Source organism: Rhineura floridana, chromosome 12 (assembly GCF_030035675.1).
Source record: "Rhineura floridana isolate rRhiFlo1 chromosome 12, rRhiFlo1.hap2, whole genome shotgun sequence".
Lineage (NCBI taxonomy): Eukaryota > Metazoa > Chordata > Lepidosauria > Squamata > Rhineuridae > Rhineura > Rhineura floridana.
This window is the reverse complement of record NC_084491.1, coordinates 41,568,154-41,587,715: the sequence shown is the minus strand read 5'-3', so window position 1 is coordinate 41,587,715 and position 19,562 is coordinate 41,568,154. Positions and strand designations below refer to the sequence as shown.

The following is a 19,562-nucleotide window of genomic DNA, read 5'->3' as shown; positions in this document are numbered from 1 at the left end:
CTCCTGACCTCCACCCTCAAACACCTCTTTCTCCACACTCCCAACATCCACCCAGATTCAACTGTCATTCTTCCATTTATACTCCCAGCCATTCAAACGCTCAGCCAATCATCCAGCATTCTACTGCTCATGTACTCCCCCCTCCTCTTTCACTCCACTTACCATATGTCTTCTATATAAACAGCACTTACCATATTTACACTATAAGCAGGAACATCACAGAGACCAACGCCTGTTCCTCTTGCATCAGGTAGAATGCGGAAAAGTCAAATGCAAGAACAGCAAATCTTGTAACTATGGATTGTATGCAGGATTCAAACCAACTAGGTAATGCAAAGCACCATAAACCTTGGTAGTTTACAAGAAAGCAAGTCCCATTCGAATAAACAGACTTAACCTGCAAGCGCTTAGCATCTTGGCCATAGGCCCTACCCTTGGCACAAAACAAATTGCAACACATACTGTGGGTGTTATTTTTGAAAGCGATGAGATTAGTCACATTTTTGCATGCTCACTCCCATTTACATTTTTTTAAAACCCCACATCTTTGCAATGATCAGGAAGAGGCCAAATCTCAACATTTCTAGCTTACTGCATGAAAGGGATGCTTTAAAAATATGTGAAAGGGCACGTGTAAAAACGACCTTCCCACTTGGAAACTGAAGCGGTACAATCGAACGCTACCGCCTCAGCGTGGCGCGAGAGGTAACAGAAAGCCGGCGGCAGCAGCTACAATCTCTTTCCCTCCTGCAAAAAGAAGACACGTTTTCCCAGTGGGGAAAAGTGGAAAGGCATTGCGCTTGCGCATATGTGCTGCCCGGAATCATCATGGCGGCCGCCGCCTTCAGCTCTGACGTGTCCCGATACTGACTGCAGGGGAGGAGTCAGCCGGTGAGGCCGCTCTCTTGCCCACACACGGCATGGCGGCCAAGGGCCCCCGGCAGCGGCCTCGAGGGGGAGGTGGGGATGCGGCGGCGGCGGCGGCTGTTGCCCGACAGCGCGAAGATGCGCCTCCACCGGCCGCTGAGGGGACCAAAGCCGAGTAGGTGGCAGATAGTGGGCTGGGGCGGGGCGAGGAGGTAATAGGGGGCGACCTGGCGGGGCGGAGTGACTTTATGGGGGGCGAAGAAGGGTTGCTTGAAGTAAATGGAACCCCTCAAGGAATTGGGGGGGCTTGGGTAGGAGGGGAGCCCCATTTCGAGGTGGGCTCGAGGGGGTGTTCCTGTAATGTCTTAGGATCTAACCGTTTTTGTTTTTATCGTGGGGGGAGCAAAGTGGTGCAAAGGGTGCGTGGAAGTGGGGAGGGGGAGAGATCCCGATTTTAAGCTTCTTAAAATGTTGCATTGATAGTTTGCTTAAAAACTGAACATCATTAATAACCTAAAAAGACACACATACCCGTCCACGCACGCAACTTTCAGGATCATAGAGCCCCCCCACTCCTTGCATCTCTGCCAGCTATATTGCTCCCACTCCCCCAAAGCCGGTAGGGGCCACAAAGCAGACTTAATAGCATTGCCCCAGCTGCCTGGGACCTCACAAGGTAAGAGTCCCTATTCTATGTAGCCCCCTCACCTTAATTCACTTGCTCCCCCCAACCTAACCCCCCCATCAGCTTCATATAGTTGACAGGATCAGGAATACACATGCACCACATATAGATACAGCTTGGTGGGACTCTCCCCAGTTCAGGAGAGACCCAGAGGCTTTGTGGCTGCTCTCCCCAAATATAAGTGGGGCATTTCATGGGGGATCCTGAAACAGAGACTCTCCCCCCCCCCCAAGTACTTTCCTTTTCTCTTCTTTTGGGGTGTATATTTGAATCCTTGTGTGTAGTTTTTTGAAGGACTCAAGGAAAGAAGTTAAGCTGTCAGTTGGACGATAGTTTAAGAATCCTTCCCAGTCTCCTATTCACAGCAGCAGCCATACAGATGTTTGAAAAACACCTTTAGCAACCTGAGAGGTGGACATGAGAGGGATTCTTGGCTGCAGGCCAACCAAGGTTTGATCCAACTGGTATTTTGATGGAACAAGGATCCACTACCACCCACCACTCACTGATCAATGGGCAAATTGGTTTACATTTCAAGAACAGTGAGAATTGATTGCAATTGCTTCAACGGTGCAAATGTTTAGATGTATGGATAAAGATACATTCTGTAAGTCTAGAATGATTCCAAGTACTCTTTCCTTCTCTTAGCTTTAGTCACCTTGTCACTTGGGCCTAATCCCTTCACCTTATCATCCACTAACAGGGCTATCACTGTGGCTTTTGGCTCTCTCCTAGGCCATCTGCGAGCAAAACAGGACATGTCTGGGCCCCTGAAGGATCTACAGCTTTCAAGTGTCTAATCTCTGCCAGGTTCTGCGCTGCTCTGCTGAGTAACATCTCCGACTGCGATGAGACATTTAACTACTGGGAACCTGTGAGTGGCTTCCATGTCTGTGAAGTATCTTGCTGGGGTGTAAAGGGGGCTAATGCTCAATCCAGATCCTTAGTCATTCTTGGATTTAGAAGTAGCAGTATCCAAGGTGTACCCTAGGCTCTGGTGCAATGTGAGATCACCATCCTGCAGATTCTTGTTTCATAGGAGCAAGAGCAGCCACTGCAAATCTTGTGCTGTTCTTGATAATACTTTGCTCATACCTGGCTTAGCTTTCAGCATTGTTATCCTGGTGTGCATGTTACTAAAGCAAGAATCGGAACATTTCCTGACTTGTATTTGTAATGTGTCCTATAGATGCACTACCTCGTTTACGGTAAAGGCTTCCAGACCTGGGAATATTCTCCTGTCTATGCCATCCGCTCCTACGCATACCTGTGGCTCCACGCCTTACCAGCCTTGTTTCATGCCAGAGTTCTGCAAACTAATAAGGTACTGTGTATACCTCAGGGGTGAGGAGCCTCAGGCCTGGGGGCCAAATGCAGCCCTCTAGGCCTTTGTTTGGCCCTTGGGACTCTAAGGCCACACCCCTTCCTTAGCCACACCCTTTGCTAGCCCTACATCATATCCACCTTGGGTGTTTTTGCCTGCCTGTAAAACACCCTTAAACTCTGATAATGATGCTTGGTTGCCTGAATGCAAGGCAGAGAGATATGCAAGTGTGTGTAGAAACTAGCATGCTATTCAAGGGTAAAGTTTCATCCATTGCTTTACCCACTTTAGCCTCCGGTGCTACATGCCACTAGTTTGCAGTCTCTGGAAAGTTGCTTGGATTCTAATGGGGCCCTCAGTCTGAAAAATGTTCCTTGCCCATATCATACCTTGACTGCATCAATATGCTGGGCAGAGCTGGAGTCCCTCACACATCCCTGGTGGGACCTGTCCTGCTCTGTGGCAAGGTGAAGCAAGTCAGGCTGGGTGCAGAGTAAACTGAGTTGAATTAAGGTAGTGAAGAGTTCAGGCTGGCTGCAGGGCTTAGACTGTACTTGAGGAACACAAAACTCCCATGTTGCTTCAGCAAGGAGCAAACTGAGAGTCCTCCCTATATAGCGGCAGCCACAGCTGCACCCCGATTGTTAGCCCTACCCATACTGGAAGATGCTGCTTTCTTTAAAGGGGCCCTGTAGTCTCCTACTCCTCTCTGTAATTTAACAGAGTTCTCCAAGTCAGAAGACATCTTCTGGCTGGAGGGACACTAGCCCCACAGGCTGATCAGGCAGCAGTGTCTCTGGGGATAGCCCTGCATGCCCTCCCCTTTCTCTTTCAGAGTCCTTGACTCCAAATGGAATCTGACTCCTGGTCCCTGACAGGACCTACCTACCTTCTTTCCACACCACTCCAGCCAGTTACTTAAGGCCAGATGGGAGTTGACAAGCGCCCACCTTTTTCCCTTCTCCTTGTCTCCAGGCTCATCATGGAAACACCTCGGAAGAGCCTTTTGCAGTTTATAGGCAGCCTTCCTTAGGCACACCTACTTTCTGTTCCATTCCCCACCTCCCTACTCAAGAGTAGATCTTTGTTCTCAAGCAGGTTATAGTTGTTGCTCCTGCCCGGGGGAGCGCCTGCTTCTCTTTTCTGGAATCAGTTGCCCAAAACATGACTGCCCGCTTCCTCTGTGTCTTGGCTACTGTTCCATCCATTGTTCACCTAAGCTTGCCCCCCTCCCTGGTCTTCTTCGCTGTCTTCTACCAGCATCCTTGGTGCAGTGGGAAGTAGGCACACTGAGAAAGGTGTGCCCACAATTTCCTGGACTTGAAAGAAACATTTGATTGTATTTGTTCATCAAGTATTCCTTGCTTTTTTAATTAATTTATTTTTATTAAGTCCATCTTGGTCGAATGTCTTGCTTTATACCTTGCCAGAGAACAAGGAAGGATGGGGTTGACTCTGCCTGTACAAGGGTTATAATTGTAACTGTTCCTCCTAGGTTCTTATCTTCTACTTCTTGCGCTGTCTTTTGGCCTTCCTGAGTTGTGTCTGTGAGCTTTACTTTTATAAGTGAGTACAGAAAATGCTTCCTCTGTTGCTGTTGTGAGTAATATGGCCATTAACACAGATGTTATTGCCTTGGAATCTGTCAGTTCTAGAAATCTTGGGCATGTTTTTGTTATGTGCGCATTTTATGTTGTAAGCCACCGTGAGGATCTGATTCATTTAGAAATCCTAAGAGCTGGAAAAAATTCTGGGTTGCCTTAGGATATAAATCGATATTAAGCTGTCAGATAAGCCAGCTTCACCCATTAGGTGCCAGTTAGGATTGCCATCTATACCACAAACCTGCTGCTTCCCATACTCCTCAGCACACTGGTCTCAGCTCATATATGGATGATGGGTGACCCTGGTGAAAAAACATAAAGGAGCAGAGGTGATGAAGGCTGGATGGAGAAGTACAGAGGACTTACTGAGAAGCAAAAGTATAACATGGCACTATGCCTGTTAGTAGCTGGAATCTTAGTGTACAACTGGCCAGAGCTCGTGTTAATAGCTTTTCTTTCTTCCTCTCACATCCCATCAGCAGCTTGGGGGATGCCCTTTGGGCTCTAAGTTGTCTTGTACTGACAATTTAATTTCAGAATTTTTATTTTTTATTTCTGCTTTTCACGTGATCCTCATCATATCGTTATTATAGAAATATTAAAACAACAAGGATCAATTAAAACCACATAACAAAACCACCAAGACAGGCTACAAATGGTGGGGAAGCTTATTGAAACCTAGATCTTCCCTTAGGGCAAGATGATTCCTTTTAGTTGAAGGAGGTGGAGGCCACATTGGCTGCAGCTAGTCATTGGTCCATCTAGCCCACTCCCTGGACTTTCCTAGCTCAGACTTCTGAGACCCTTTTTAGCTGGAGATGTCCATGTGGCCTTCAGAGTACAACACACATGCTCTGCCAGTGAGTTATGTGGCACACCTAAAAACAAAGCTACCTTCCTCTGAGTCACACCATTGACCCTTCTAGCCCAGGTGTTGTTGTCTGTTTAGGGGAAGGGCCATAGCTCAGGGGTAGAGCATCTGTCTTGCATGCAGAAGGTCCCAGGTTCAATCCCCAGCATCTCTAGGTGGTGCTTGGCGTGATTCCGTGTCTGAAACCCTGTAGCACCATTGCCAGTCGAATTCAGAGCTTGGAAAAGTTACTTTTTTGAACTACAACTCCCATCAGCCCAGTCCAGTGGCCACGCTGGCTGGGGCTGATGGGAGCTGTAGTTCAAAAAAGTAACTTTTCCAAGCTCTTGCAGCCATTGCAGACAGTGCTAAGCCAAATGGACCCCTGAGTCTGACTCAGCTCAAGGCAGCTTCCTGTCTTCCTATGTTTTACCCTAAAGTTCTCAGCTGTTGTAGGCCACGGGTGCACCAGTGTGCTGGAACTGTGCTGATTCTGTCCTCTCCTTCCTCAGGGCAGTGTGCAAGAAATTTGGGCTGCATGTGAGCCGCCTCATGTTGGCTTTCTTGGTACTCAGCACTGGGATGTTCTGCTCAGCAGCTGGTAAGTTAAGAAGTGGATGGCTTGAAGGTAGGGTCTGATTTCATCGTGGATTTTGATGGGCAAAGAAATTCTCTTGCAAAATTTGCAGTTATTTGGTAGGGATTCGGTCAGAGGAAGTGCATGAGTCAGTGGGGACAGGTAAGAGGTGTTTCAGGGGTAGACATTACGTGACCGATTTAGGTGAATCTTTTCTCCCCTCTCCAGGTCTCTGCCTGTCATTTCAATAATTCAACTAACATTTGAATATACTTTTCAATCTTTTCTTCACACCAATGGGGGCTAGAAACTTTAACAAAAAAATATTGGGATGTTCAGAATTCTAAAAAGGATACTGGACTTTGCACTGGGTAGTCAAGTGCAGACTTCTGGTCATCCAGATTCTGTGGAAATCACAATGCATATTTTTGGATTTAATTTCAGTGGAATAAGAACATGAAAATCAATCAGTTTGCTTACTGCGAGAGTCACCTCTATCTGTTGGAGAGGGAGAGAAATTAGCCTGGATCCCCAGGTGTAGCTGTAAGAAGGCCCTGACTTGTCTCCTGAGCCCCCTGCAGTGTGGCATAAAAAGAGAAGATCTGTTGCAAAACATTTCTAGTAGTGAAGGGGGATGGACGTCTAGTCAGCAAGGCGGTGCTTAAGGAACGACTTTCCCACTGGAAGGATTCCAAGGGTAACCCCAAGCGCCCCTCCCACCAAACTGCCTTATACTGAGTGTGACTGCTGAGCCATCTAGCCCAGTATTGTTTACTCTGATGCAGCAACCTCAAGGGTCTTGGGCAGAAAGGGAGAGTCCTTTCCCATATTTTCCTATCTGATTTTTTAAAATTGGAGACTGAACCTGGGGCCTTCTGCATGCAACGCAGGTGCTCTCCCCTTGAACTCTGGCTCCTTTCCTGTGTCACGTGTTCTTAGGTTTGTGCTGAGAGAATCTCCTCCTTCTGCCAAGGAGCTCTGATACGACCTCGTGTCATCTTGTGGGCGCTGTGAAAGCGTTTCTTTTGCTCCCAAACCTTGACTCCATTTTGCTTCTTTTGCTTTTCAGCCTTCCTCCCCAGCAGCTTCTGCATGTACAGCACAGTAATAGCAATGACGGGGTGGTACATGGATAAAATCTCTCTGGCGGTCTTGGGAGTGGCTGCTGGAGCCATCGTGGGCTGGCCTTTCAGTGCAGCGCTTGGGTAAGCAAAAGGGAGCATGGGGACCTGGAAGCATTCAAGACCTGGTAGCTCTGGTTGGGCCCCAGACAGTCGGAAAGACACTGATGTCTCTCCATAGCCCTTTGATTGCAATAGCTCTGTGCATAAGGCTGCCTTGTTTGACTCTTGACTTCCTGGAGAATGTAGCTGTGTAACTCCTGTTCCTTGGAGAAGTGTGAATGAATTTTGTATTTTGGGCCCTAGTTGTTTGCATTCTATGTACGTGCTGTGATGCTTACTAAGCTACTGAAAACTCTTTTTCATTAAGTTTCTAGCCCTCATGGTTGCAGAGGAAAGTTCCAAAAATGCATGGGCAATTTCTTGAGGATCAAAGAGAGCTTCCAGCAGTTAGAGTAAAAACTGGATGCATTCAATTAATATTGCAGCTAGAATTGTTCAAATCATGCACTTGGCAAAATTCTTTTTTTTTTTATCATTAATTTTTATTCAAATTTTCAAAGACAAAGAACAAAATAAAACAAAAACAATTAAACAATAAAATAAAATGTTGACTTCCGATTTGTCGCAGATCAGTTATAGGTCTACAATATATAACAATCCTGTCTCTAAAATTATATTATAAAATCACTTTCCTCCAGTAGTTATCTTAATTAATCATCAAATCTCATAAACATTACTTTATTCTTTCCACAAAAAGTCAAAGAGAGGTTTCAATTCCTTGAGAGATATATCTTTCAATTTTCTCCAGATAAACATGTCGCTTAATCCATCTGATTCAAATCTGTTAGGCCCAATAATTTCAATAGCCATTCTTCCATTATCTGTATTAATTCCATCTTCCATCTTCAATAATCCTGTTAAATCCAGTAATTTCAGTAGCCATTCTTCCATTATCAGTATCCCATAATAATCTTGTTGTCATAGCCATAGTCCAAATAAACATATCGATTAATCCATCTCGTCAAATCTGTTAGGTCCAATAATTTCCATAACCATTCTTCCATTATCAATATTAATTCCATCTTCCATCTTCAATAGTCCTGTTAAATCCAGTGGTTTCAGTATCCATTCATCCATTATCAGTATCCCATGATGATCTTGCTGTCATAGCCATAGTCATATAACAAGAGTCTGATGGGAATTTCCCCCATCACAAATATGTCCTTGCCATCAATTCTGAATATGTTGCTGAAATATTGTTGTAAAGTCACATCTCTGCTCTTCTTTTTTACAAAATGCACTGGCTCATCTCTTAAAAGTTTTTCCATTGTCACATATTTGTAGTTAATTCCATAATTTTTTTCTATGTCAAGCCCCATCACATCATTCCAGTCAAGAATTCTGAATATGTTGCTGAAATATTGCTGCAAAGTCATATCTCTGTTCTTCTTTTTTACAAAATGCACTGGCTCATCTCTTAAGAGTTTCTCCACTGTCACATATCTGTAGCCAACTCCATAGATTTTTTCTATGTCAAGCTCCATCACATCATTCCAGTCCAGAAAATTATCCAAGACATTGATAACTTTACCACCAAAATCTTCATTAATTTCTTCAGAGACAACGTTGAATTCCAAACAGTAAACTTTATTTCTAACATCCATAAACTCCAAATCTTTTTCCAATTTCACATTTGTTCCAATCTCCAGGGCTTGTGGCTTCCCTTTAATTTTTCTCATCTCTAATCTCATCAAACACCTCTCTCACAGAATCCCCTATTTCTTTAAGCTCCTGTGTCATTTTGTTAAATTCAATTTTCATCTCCTGTCTACCCTGTCTCAGGGTTTGTTTCATTATCTCAATCTCACCCATTATTTTCTGAAACATAATTTCTTCCATGGTCTCAATCACTTTCCTGGTTGTCATTCTTAAAACCACAGAAACAAAAATTATTTCAGCCACAATTGGGTTAATATTACAGGCTTGCTGACATCAGTGTAGACAGTACAGCCTGCCTTATCTTTTATGTGTTCAGGAATACAAAACAAACTTAGTTCCCAACATCAAAACAATTAGTGGCGTCATGAACAAGCAGATTCGTCAAAATGAAATAGACTCAAAAAATAATAATTTTTTTCCCCCTCCTCGAAATAGAAATCCCTCTTCCTTTGGTATCTTTAGAATGCACCTCCAGGACAGCTTTTTGCAATAAAAACAAATATAAGCTTTTTCGATTTCTTTCCTCCTTAATTTCGTGAGTGAAAGAGAAAAGCCATAACTCACCCAGAAGTTCTTCACAGCTGATTCATTGACAAATCTCTTTTTTGCTGCAACAATTTAAACCAAGTGAAAAAAGAAAATAGAAAGAAGGATGCTTATCTGCCTGTTAGAGTCCGTTTTTCTTTGAAGAAAAGATAAACGTATCGCTGTAATCAGCTAGAGCTTGATGAAAGTCCATCCGGCATTGCAGTTTGAACCTTCTCTCATAAATAAATGAAATCCAGTCCTCCCCACAAAAACAGGCTTTGTGGTTAATCTCTACGTTTCTCCCTGTCCGGGAGAAAATCTTTACCAGTCAAAAATAACGTTTTGACTGATTTTAAAGCTGAAAAAGCTTCTTCTGAGACGAGAGCTCGACTCAGAGGCAGCACAGGCAAAGCAACCCTTCCCGGAAGTCCCGCACTTGGCAAAATTCTGAGCAAAGAGTTTTGCAGGCTGCCAGCACAAGTTATAAGCTCTAACCCTGCCACTTTCCCAATAGAAAGGAGATTCCCTCTGTTACTCCAAGAGGATTGTTCCAACTTATCTCTTCACACCACTCCCCCCCCTTTTTGCTCTGTGTTTGCAAAGTTTGTTCTATCTCCAGCCACACCTTTCCAAAAAACACTCTCTCTGTTCATTTTGCCTTGTCGCATTTCAGTTCTATTTCTCCACTCGCATCTTTTATAAATTTCACTTCCCACTCTCTCTGCTGTTCTTAACAGAAAATGAATTTCTTATCAAATATCCTTGAATAATTCAGAAACAGGGCTTTATTCAAGGGTAGATAAATGGGGCTGGGCAAAAGTCTCCACATGGTGAGGAGGTGTGTGTTGTGTAGCAAGTTTTCCAAGGGCAATCTGTCAATCAATAAATATTTTTAAACATCCATGTTAAGATTTAAATATTTGTTGCTGATTGGATGAGGTGTGGAGACAGTTATCCCGACGCCCTTGCTCTAAAACATCTCTTTGCTGCTCCTTTTGCTAGGCTTCCAATTGCCTTTGACTTCCTCATCCTGAAAAGAAGGTGGAAGAGCTTCCTGAAGTGGTCTTTGGTCGCGCTGGTGGTGTTTCTGGTGAGTGGAATTGTTTTTGGTTCAGAGGGGAGCGTGGTATAATCAGAGCGGAACAGTATCGGGTTCTTCTGAAAGGGTTACTTAGAAGGAAGGGTCTCTTTCTGCTGACCTTGCAATTCTCATCCCCCTCTCTTCCCTTACAAGTAGTATTGTGCTCACTGAAGTCATGTGAGGATATCCCACTGTTTTCTGCACACCTTTCCGGACAGGAAGTTATTTTCTTTGTGGTGAAAAGAGGCATCCTGGGAAGGAGTTGTCATAATGGTTACCAAAGCAAATAGTTCAGAAGTAGGGCTAAAATCTTCCTTCCTTCCCTCTCTGAACTGGAGTACAGGCAGTGGTGGATGGTATGATGAGGCTGCGCCACTTAGCTGAGTCGCTGCTGCATGCTGGGATGGGGAAGGAGAGCGGGGAGGTCTGCAGATATGCTGGCGGAGCCAATCCCATGCTTCCGCCAGCGCATTTGTACCACGTTGACCTTGCCGCCACCTTGTATCCGCCCTGGTATTCAGTAGTGACTCGGCCGGAGATAGGACAGGTAAGCAGTGCAGCCTCTCCATGCTGGATGCTGCTGAGTACAAAAATGTTAAAGATTTTTTTAAGTGAAAAAATAAGCTGATCATAGCCTTGGGCACATCTTACAATCCATATTGTATTGCACTTGTAGCTATGAAGCCTCTAACACAGCTTGGCTGAGTTGGTTCTCAGCAGCCTCTGTGGTGTTGCAGGGATCCCAACTGCTTAGGGAACAGTTGTTGGAATGCTCACAGTCCAAATTCTGTGTGAGAAAAGAGAGTTGCCGGTTTGGCTGGAATTAAAACCTCACATAAGCTGTAGGAACAAGAGTCGCTTTCTGTGACTAGCTAAAGACTGGAGGTCCCAGGAGGCAGGAAAGCTAGAAGGGGTCCCTGAAGGGAAGCACAGAGCAGGCAAAGGACTGAGGAACAGGAAACTAAATAATGCATAATTGAAGGAGAAGGAGGCGGAAGGATGAAGAGACAAAGTGAGGCAGATGGGAAAGGAGGCTTTGGCTTCAGAGCAGTAGAACAGGGTGGGCTGTGTCCTACCTTAGTGGGCAGGGAGCTGAGAGTGCAAGGGAAGGACACAGGCGACTAAAGAAAGTGGGGGCTGGGCAGTCTCGAGAAGCTGGAGCAGCATGGGTGGTAAAGGTGCGCAGCTGATGAGCGGAGGTGCTGAGGGGGAAGTCGGGTTGGTGCAATATCTCACCCAGGAGCGAGTGAAGGGGCAGCCAGGGAAGAGTTGGAAGGCTGGGGACTGCGGGTCAGGGACCTCAAAGGGCAGAGGGTTGCTAGGCCTTAGATCCACCGGCTGCAGCTCCTACTAGAACTGCAGCATTGTGGCTTGGTGTCCCTGCTGGGCCAAAGGAAGCAATGTGATGAATGCATGCACAAGAGAACTGACCAGCCTATTCTTTGGCTGCAGGCTTCTAGTCAAAGGCAAGGGCAGAACTATGCTGGGCATGGGGGCTGCTGATGAGTTCTCTCCCCTGTAATGTGTCATATTGCCGCCCATATCATGGCATCTTTTTGCAGTGTGCATTTCCACCAAGGCCCCCTCTTCCCAGCCGGCAGTAGATAATAATGTGTGGTAAGCACAGGGCAACATACACGGTTAATGCCGTTACAACGTGGGAGGAACAATAACTGCATATTTTCGGGGGTGTATACATGTGTACACACACATGATGAGAGGATGCCATGTTCAGTGGCAGCCCTGTGTCCACCGTAACCTCTAGTTCTTGCTTAAGTCCTGGTCAGTGCAGAACTTGGAGAAGTTACTTTTTTGAACTACAACTCCCATCAGCCCCAGCCAGCATGGCCACTGGATTGGGCTGATGAGAGTTGTAGTTCAGAAAAGTAACTTTTCCAAGCTCTGGGTGACACTCTTTTGCAAATGTGGGAAATGTCCAAGTGCTGTCCGGGAATTGCCCAAAGTGTGAGGCATTCTATAAGCAGCTTTGTCCTTCTTGTTACGTGAAGGTGCCCCTGGTGGCTGTGGACAGTTATCACTACGGGAAGCTGGTGATTGCTCCTCTCAACATTGTCTTGTACAACGTCTTCACACCGCATGGACCGGATCTGTATGGTGAGCCCACCTGCAGGACACTGGGAGGGGGGGAAATGTTGTGGTATGGTGGGTGGGAACCACACAAATTACGCTGTAAAAATTGGTGCATGCTCTGGTGGGTTGTTCCCAGGGCTGGCCCAGTTCGGTGAGCTTCCTCAAGCAGCCATGCTATGCAAAGGGTTGGGCTGCACCCCAGCAGCTTCTGCAAAGGTATCCCAGAGCAGGCCTCTCAAATTCCATGCTGCTTTACTTGCACCCCTAAAATCATGGCCAACTTAGGCAGATTGAATGAGTCGCTGATGCAGCCTTGCTGCCTTTGAGGGATCAAAAGACATCTGAACATGCTCTAAGTTTGGCATTTCTTCACTGAACCAGAAGCATGACAAGAGATTGCTACCTTGCTAAAGAGATGCACCATCTGTAAGGCTCAAAATGGGATTTCTGCCAAGCAGACAGCTGGTCTCATCGAAATACGTAATTGGAAGCAGGCAGACAGTATGTAGTCATGCGGACTGTGGGGTTGTGTGTCCATGGACGTGCTTGACCTTCTCTGAGAGCGCTGGCAGATGAGTCAAAAATGAGGACGGTTCTTTATGCAGTGGGCTGATAAAACAAATTTAGTTTACTGTTAGATGTCTCAGCTGAGTTGGGAATGGCTGCTGCATTGATGTATTCCTTTATAAGGACATGTCTTACATTGAGTCAAATTCTTTGGGTTCATCCAGCTCCATGTTGGTGACTCGGGGTTCTCGAAGCTCTCGGTTGGAAGTCTTCCCCAGGCACTAAATGGAAGGCTTTTTATGTATGTAAGGCTGTGTGGCTTTTGGTTCCCTGTGTTTGTAACAGCCGCTTGAACATTGTCCTCCTGCAGGTCCTTCCTCTCCACACTGTGATTCCAGATATACCACACTGTAAGACCTTGGAGCCTCTTCCTTCTTTTGAGCCTGATCTTTTCTTGTTTCATGCATGAGCATGAGCTGGCTCCGCTGTCCTCCGGGGACCAGTGAATTCTGAAGTGTCTTACTTAGAATGACACTTATGTAACATCCTCATGCTAATGAGAGAGCTGCTTTAATAGTGTCTCGCCTGGAAACAAGCAGAACGCTCTGTGTGTTTAGACAGTGTCCTGACACTGAGGTGTGCACTCAAGGATGACTCAAGGACGGATTTTGTTTGGACAGACTTTTGTTGGTTTATTTGTTCTCGCTGTGGGGTTGGCTTCCATGTTTGCCCCACTTATCTCTGGGTTAACTGCTCAAGCATGGAATCTGGCATGCTTTTTAAAAATCAAAAAATACGAGGTGTGGACATTCGTTGATAATAAGAAAAAAAGAGGGGAGACCCCAGAATGTCAAAAAAGGGAAATTCCAAACTTATATTTTTTCTTTATTGATTTCTATAAAAGAGAATAAATTTCTTTCAAATACCCAACGCGTTTCAGCCCTACACAAGGGCTTTCATCAGGGGATTTAAGTTGTTAAAGTGCTTTATTCAATAGAGTTTTCTATCTCGCTTTTGCTGTGAATGGCATCAATTCCTGATGAAAGCCCTTGTGTAGGGCTGAAACGCGTTGGGTATTTGAAAGAAATTTATTCTCTTTTATAGAAATCAATAAAGAAAAAATATAAGTTTGGAATTTCCCTTTTTTGACATTCTGGGGTCTCCCCTCTTTTTTTCTTATTATGCTTTTTAAAAAGCAAGCTTCTAGACCTCATGGCTGCTGATAAACATTTGTAAAGAGAAACAAAACGGGGCTTGAAAGAGGGTTTCTGATGGCCAGCAAAATAACATTCTGAACAGCTCCCTTCTCCTGTGATTATTTTTAAGGACTGGGATTCATCCTAGGCACCCAGGCTATGAAAAATGTGAGCCTGGCACCTTGGAATTTGCAGTATGCTGCTGTCATACCTGTCCCCGTTGCCCATGTGCTCTTCTCTCGATCTGCCCCCTCCTTCCGCTTTCTCATTCACTCTCACCTTGCAAAATTCCGAGCTGGTTGAATGCGTGATCCGTTCTGTTTCCAAGATAAGACGAAGATTAATTATGTGCAAATGGTGTGTTCTGTGCTGCTTGTTTTTCCCTTGGTGCTGAGTTAAATAGTTACTGCCTCGATAGCTTAATGGGCAAGAGGCTCCAGTCACTGAGGGCACTGATGGAACAGCACGGCAGTTTGGAGATGGCAATTCTTACAGAAAGTCCTTCTCAGAACAACTGGCTTTGGCTCCTGCCCTTGTATTTTTACTCACTTCTGTGCCACAACGTTGGCTCTGCCCTGTCTTCTAGGCTTCGGCCTTAGCTGAGTCCCCCAGAGGTTGCCCTCCAGCTAAGCTCTGCTGCTTTGGGGAAGGGCCACAGCTCAGGTGTAGAGCATCTGCTCTGCATGCAGAAGGTCCCAGCTTCAGTCCCCACCATCTCTAGGTATGGCTGGGAGGGGCCCCTGCCTGAAACCCTGGAGAGCAGCTGCCAGAAGGACCCATGGCCTGGCCCAGTACAAGGCAGCTTCCTGCAATGTGTCACCCCCACTCAGCTACATAGGGCTGGTGTGCTGGGCTGTGTACCATCCCTGGCAAAATTCCCATGTGGCTCCTGCTGAAGGGGCTTGCAAAGTGAATAGAGATGGGCTAGAGAGAGGCTCACAGCTGGCGTAGCACAGTGGGGAGGATAGCCTGGCTGGGAGTCCAGAGTCTGGGAGTTCAAATCCCCGCTCGTGTCTCCTGGGTGTCAAGGGCCAGCTAAAGATCACCCCACAGGGAGTAGCTCAGGGGTTACCTGCCCTGCCACCTGTGCAGCCATGGGCAAGCTGCATAGTCCCAAGGAGCCCAGTTGTCCCCCAGCTGGCAGTGGCAGACAAGGAAGGGGCTGGCTTGTGCAGCTGTGACAAGCTGAGCAGGCCCTGGCCAGCTGGTGAGGACTAGTCTCAGAGGGAGGCCATGGGAAACCCCCTCTGAATCCCGCTTACCATGAACACCCTGTTCGTAGGGTCGCCATAAGTCGGGATCAACTTGAAGGCAGTCCATTTCCATTTTCAGAGAGAGGCTCAAGGACCAATAGCTGAGCTCTGTGAGCAGGGTAGGAGAAAGGTGGCTGATAATAAAGGAACAGGAAAGGCAAGGAGGTGGTTTATACAGCATCATTAGCTTGCAGGTCACTTGGAGGAAAGAAAGAAAGATCCTACCCTGGCCATGAGGAACTTGTCGCCGCTGTTTTACAGATGAGAGGCGAGGAGTGGAGTGCAGGCGGCTGCCTTATACCAAAGCAGAGGACTGGCCCACCTCGCTCAACAGTGTCCATAGCACGGGTGGGGAACCTCAGACCTCTGAACTCTCTCCAGGCTGCACACCTCACTGGCCCCAAGGGTTTTTGCCTGGCTGGAACACATCCTTGAACTCTGGTCATGCTTCTTGGTTGCCTGGATATGCAGGTGTGTGGGAAAACCAGCCTACTGTATGAAGCCAAACCTAGCCTTCATTGCATTATGATTGGCAATGTCAATCTGCTGCCAGTCACTGTAGACTCTACTCTGACTGGCAGCAGCTCTCTGGGGTTTCAGATGGTGAATGTTCCCAGCCCTACCTGGAGATGATGACCCTCTGTGGCGCAGAGTGGTAAGCAGCGGTAACGCAGCCGAAGCTCTGCTCACAGCCGGAGTTCGATTCCAACAGAAGGAGAAAGTCGAATCTCCGGTAAAAGGGGTCGAGGTCCACTCAGCCTTCCATCCATCCGTGGTCGGTAAAATGAGTACCCGGCATATACTGGGGGGTAAAGAAAGGCCGAGGACGGAACTGGCAATCCCACCCCATATATATGGTCTGCCTAGTAAACGTCGCAAGACGTCACCCTAAGAGTCGGAACGACTCGCACTATAAGTGCGGGGTCACCTTTACCTTTTTACCTGGAGATGCCGGGAATTGAACCTGGGACCTCGAGTATAAAAAGCTTGTGCTCTGCCTCTGGATGGGAGCAAAGGTTAGGGGTGGCCAAAGGGAGGCTTCGTGTGGGGTGGAGAGGGGAAGAGTATAGGGGCTTCCCATAACACAAATGTGTACAAAGCGGATTGGAAGGGAAGCGGAAGCAGCCGTGAATGGCCTGTTCCCATAAACTGAGAAATGAACCCTTTGGCTTGGGTGACAAGCGTTGGGTTCTGCGGCTGGTGGAGCGGCTGGTGGACTGAAGACAGAGGTGGCTCATGTTCAGCCTTCTTGAGGGAATGTGTATTTGGCTCCCGACGACTTGCTTGGGAGGTGCCTCCTCCTCCTCCCTGCCCTTCAGATGCCAGATTTCACCACCAGTCTCTCTGAGTGGAAGTCACTCCTGCACGTGACCCATGTTACAGTGGCGTTGTGATGTAGGTTCCTGCGAAACACTCCAAAGACGTACTGAGTTGATCAAATAGCATAAGCTGGCATTCGCTGCTGTTCAGGGTCGAGCACATTTCATGCAAGTTCTGATCGCGACAACTAGAGCGGAACGTCTTTCTCTCCTTGCTTCTGGTGGCCTTCAGACAGTGGCGCTGTGGGCAGTCCTTTGGTTCACTGAGGCCACAGAGCAGGAACAGAAGAAGCTTATACTGAGTCACATCAATTGGCTTGTCTAGATTGATGCCGTCTGCACTGACTGGCAGTGGCTCCCTTGGGTTCAGCCAGGGGTCTTTCCCAGCCCTACCAGGAGATGCCAGGGGTTAAATCTGGGACATTCTGCATGCAAAGCTCTCCCACTGAGCTCCAGCCCTACCTGGCCCCTGGTGCTCACAAACCTCTATGTGGCTTGAAAGCTTTCTGTTGGTTGGGATGAGGGAGAATGACTTGTCCAAGGCCACCCTGGAAGCTTTATTGGCTGAGTGATGGCCTTTTTGTCTCATCACCTTTGCACCCCCACTTCCTCCTCACAACCTTTGGAGTGGCATATCTGAAGTTCTGCCATTGTATCCTTGCAACCAGCATAACAGCTCGGCCTGGACCAGGGGCCATCTGGGAGCCCCAGAGTGCCTTGCTAGTGCCAGACAAAGACAAGCAATGCCATCCTTGCTACTCAGCTTTCTCCCTTACTAGGGGGCAAGCGGCGCAGGCCTCTCTGCTCCTAGTGAAGGGCCGTCGCAAATTCAGAAGCCCACATTGTTGACGTGTGTGCGTTGTTGCATGAAACAGCATACGTTACATTGGAGTTAAGTTGAGCAAGAAACATCACAGAGGCATTAGATCAGGTTAAGAGTCTTTACTACAAGACATTATGGCTTAAGGCTTTAAGATTACATGTAGAGTTGCTCCCCCCCCAGGAGAGAAGTTCTCAGTTCAAAGACATGACACAGAAGACTACCTCTCAGTTCAGAGGCAAAATACAGAAGACACAACTTACAGACTCTGTTAGAACTTTCCCAGTTGCTATCTCACGTTACCATGACAATGGCTGGCCTTGGAGTATCTGCTCTCAAGCCAGCAAAGACATAACAGTGTTACTTCTCCAAACTTGCAGACTTGATGGAAAATAAAATCAGTGACAGTACAGTTCAATGGTCAACAATTCCCCCTTTTTCCCATCATGTCTGTAATTCATGACAACAATAACAATAATACATTTCCACAATACATCTTGCAATACAGTCTACATTTCAGTACAGTTCAGAACATCTCTGCACATTTAGCTAAAACTTTATTCAATCAAACTTCGGTTGAACACAAGTAAAATATAACGTTTCAGGATCCATTTCAACCTGTTTATGCATTCCAGGACTGGTAATTACCCCCACAGTAAATTTTTCAGGCGGTTTTCCTATGTTTGATCTTGTAGAACGTCTTAAAGGCACTAGGGCGTCTGCTCTCTCTGCCCCCCCATTTGTGCTTGTGCTTGGCACAGCGTGCCCAGGATCCTCCATTTCCTCAGCCTTGCGTTTCTTCGATCTTCGTTTCCCACAAATGAGCTCATTTAACGCATCTCTGAGTGGAATATGTGTGCCCTCCACCTTTATGTCTAGATTTGGCTTAAATGTTTGTGCTTGTGTGTCATCTGACCCTGTAAGAATGACTGTTTCCCTTTGATCCCAAGGCTTTTCTGAGACTTTAATGCTTCTGCTCAGAACTAATTGCTGTGTTTCTGGACACCAAACTCTGAAATATGCATTCTGAAATCCCAAAACAAAACCTTGCTGTGCTCTGGGCGCCAGCTTGCCTCTTCTTTTTCCCTGTGAAATGTGGACCCAGCAACGTGCCCCAAATTTTTGAATGTGTTGTATTTTAGGCTTTCTACCAGTGATTTTCTCATAAGGAGACATTCCAAGAGCACTATGAAACACCCTGTTGTGAATATAATTCGTATACAAAATCGCCTCTGCCCAGAAAGAATTCCCTAAACTGCAATCCATCAGCATGGCTCTCATTGCTTCCTGAAGCACCCTATTTTTTCTCTCAGCAGATCCGTTGGAAAACGGGCTGTAAGGAGCAGTGAAATTCTGGTTTATTCCCTTACTCTCGAGGAAGTCACCCAGTGCTTTGCTCGTGAATTCCCCCCCCCTGGTCTGAGTGTATCGCTTTCATAGTGACGCCATGTTGAGTTTCGATTCTCTTAATGAACAGCTTCAGCTTCTGCTCTGCTTCACTTTTCTGCTTAAGCAAATACACGTGAGTGTATTTCGTAAAATCATCGACCCCTACCATAAAAAATCTCGCACCTCCTCGTGAAGCATTTATTGGCCCTGATAAATCAACATGAACTAGCTGGTAGGGAGCTGTTGTGGTTCTTTCAGCCTCCCGGTTAATTGGTGCAATAGTCATTTTAGCTTTATGACAAGAATCACAATCCATTAACTGTCCACAGTCCTTCAAACGCATGTTTTCACTATGCATTGGGGTGTTCTTAATCGTGTCAAAATTTGCATGCCCCAGCCTTTGATGCCATTCATGGACGCAGCCTTGATGTGTGTGTACCTCAGCGTTTAACACAGCACACCCTGCTTGACTGCTCTTTATTACAAACTGTGAATCATTAAGGCTTCCCTGCATGCACACTTCATCCCCCCTCAATACATAACATTTGTCTCTGTCAAACAAGACTGACATCCCACAATTCACCAGTTTTCTGACTGACAATAGGTTATGAGCCAATTCTGGCACAAA

The 19,562-nt window shown here is 46.4% G+C and overlaps 1 protein-coding gene across 2 annotated transcripts in view; it reads left to right on the top strand.

Moving 5' to 3' along the window:
- The first annotated feature begins 828 nt into the window (after positions 1-828).
- ALG9 (ALG9 alpha-1,2-mannosyltransferase) overlaps positions 829-19,562 on the top strand; it is a 34,467-nt gene continuing 15,733 nt past the window's right edge. Inside the window, exons 1-8 of one of the 2 annotated variants that reach the window (XM_061593559.1) lie at positions 829-1,042; positions 2,288-2,426; positions 2,742-2,876; positions 4,372-4,442; positions 5,843-5,931; positions 6,977-7,112; positions 10,281-10,368; positions 12,369-12,474. In XM_061593559.1, the coding sequence (XP_061449543.1) occupies positions 921-1,042; positions 2,288-2,426; positions 2,742-2,876; positions 4,372-4,442; positions 5,843-5,931; positions 6,977-7,112; positions 10,281-10,368; positions 12,369-12,474 (886 nt within the window). In that variant the 5' untranslated portion in view covers positions 829-920. The remainder of the gene's footprint in view (positions 1,043-2,287; positions 2,427-2,741; positions 2,877-4,371; positions 4,443-5,842; positions 5,932-6,976; positions 7,113-10,280; positions 10,369-12,368; positions 12,475-19,562) is intronic. The other variant, XM_061593558.1, reaches the window with a different exon arrangement.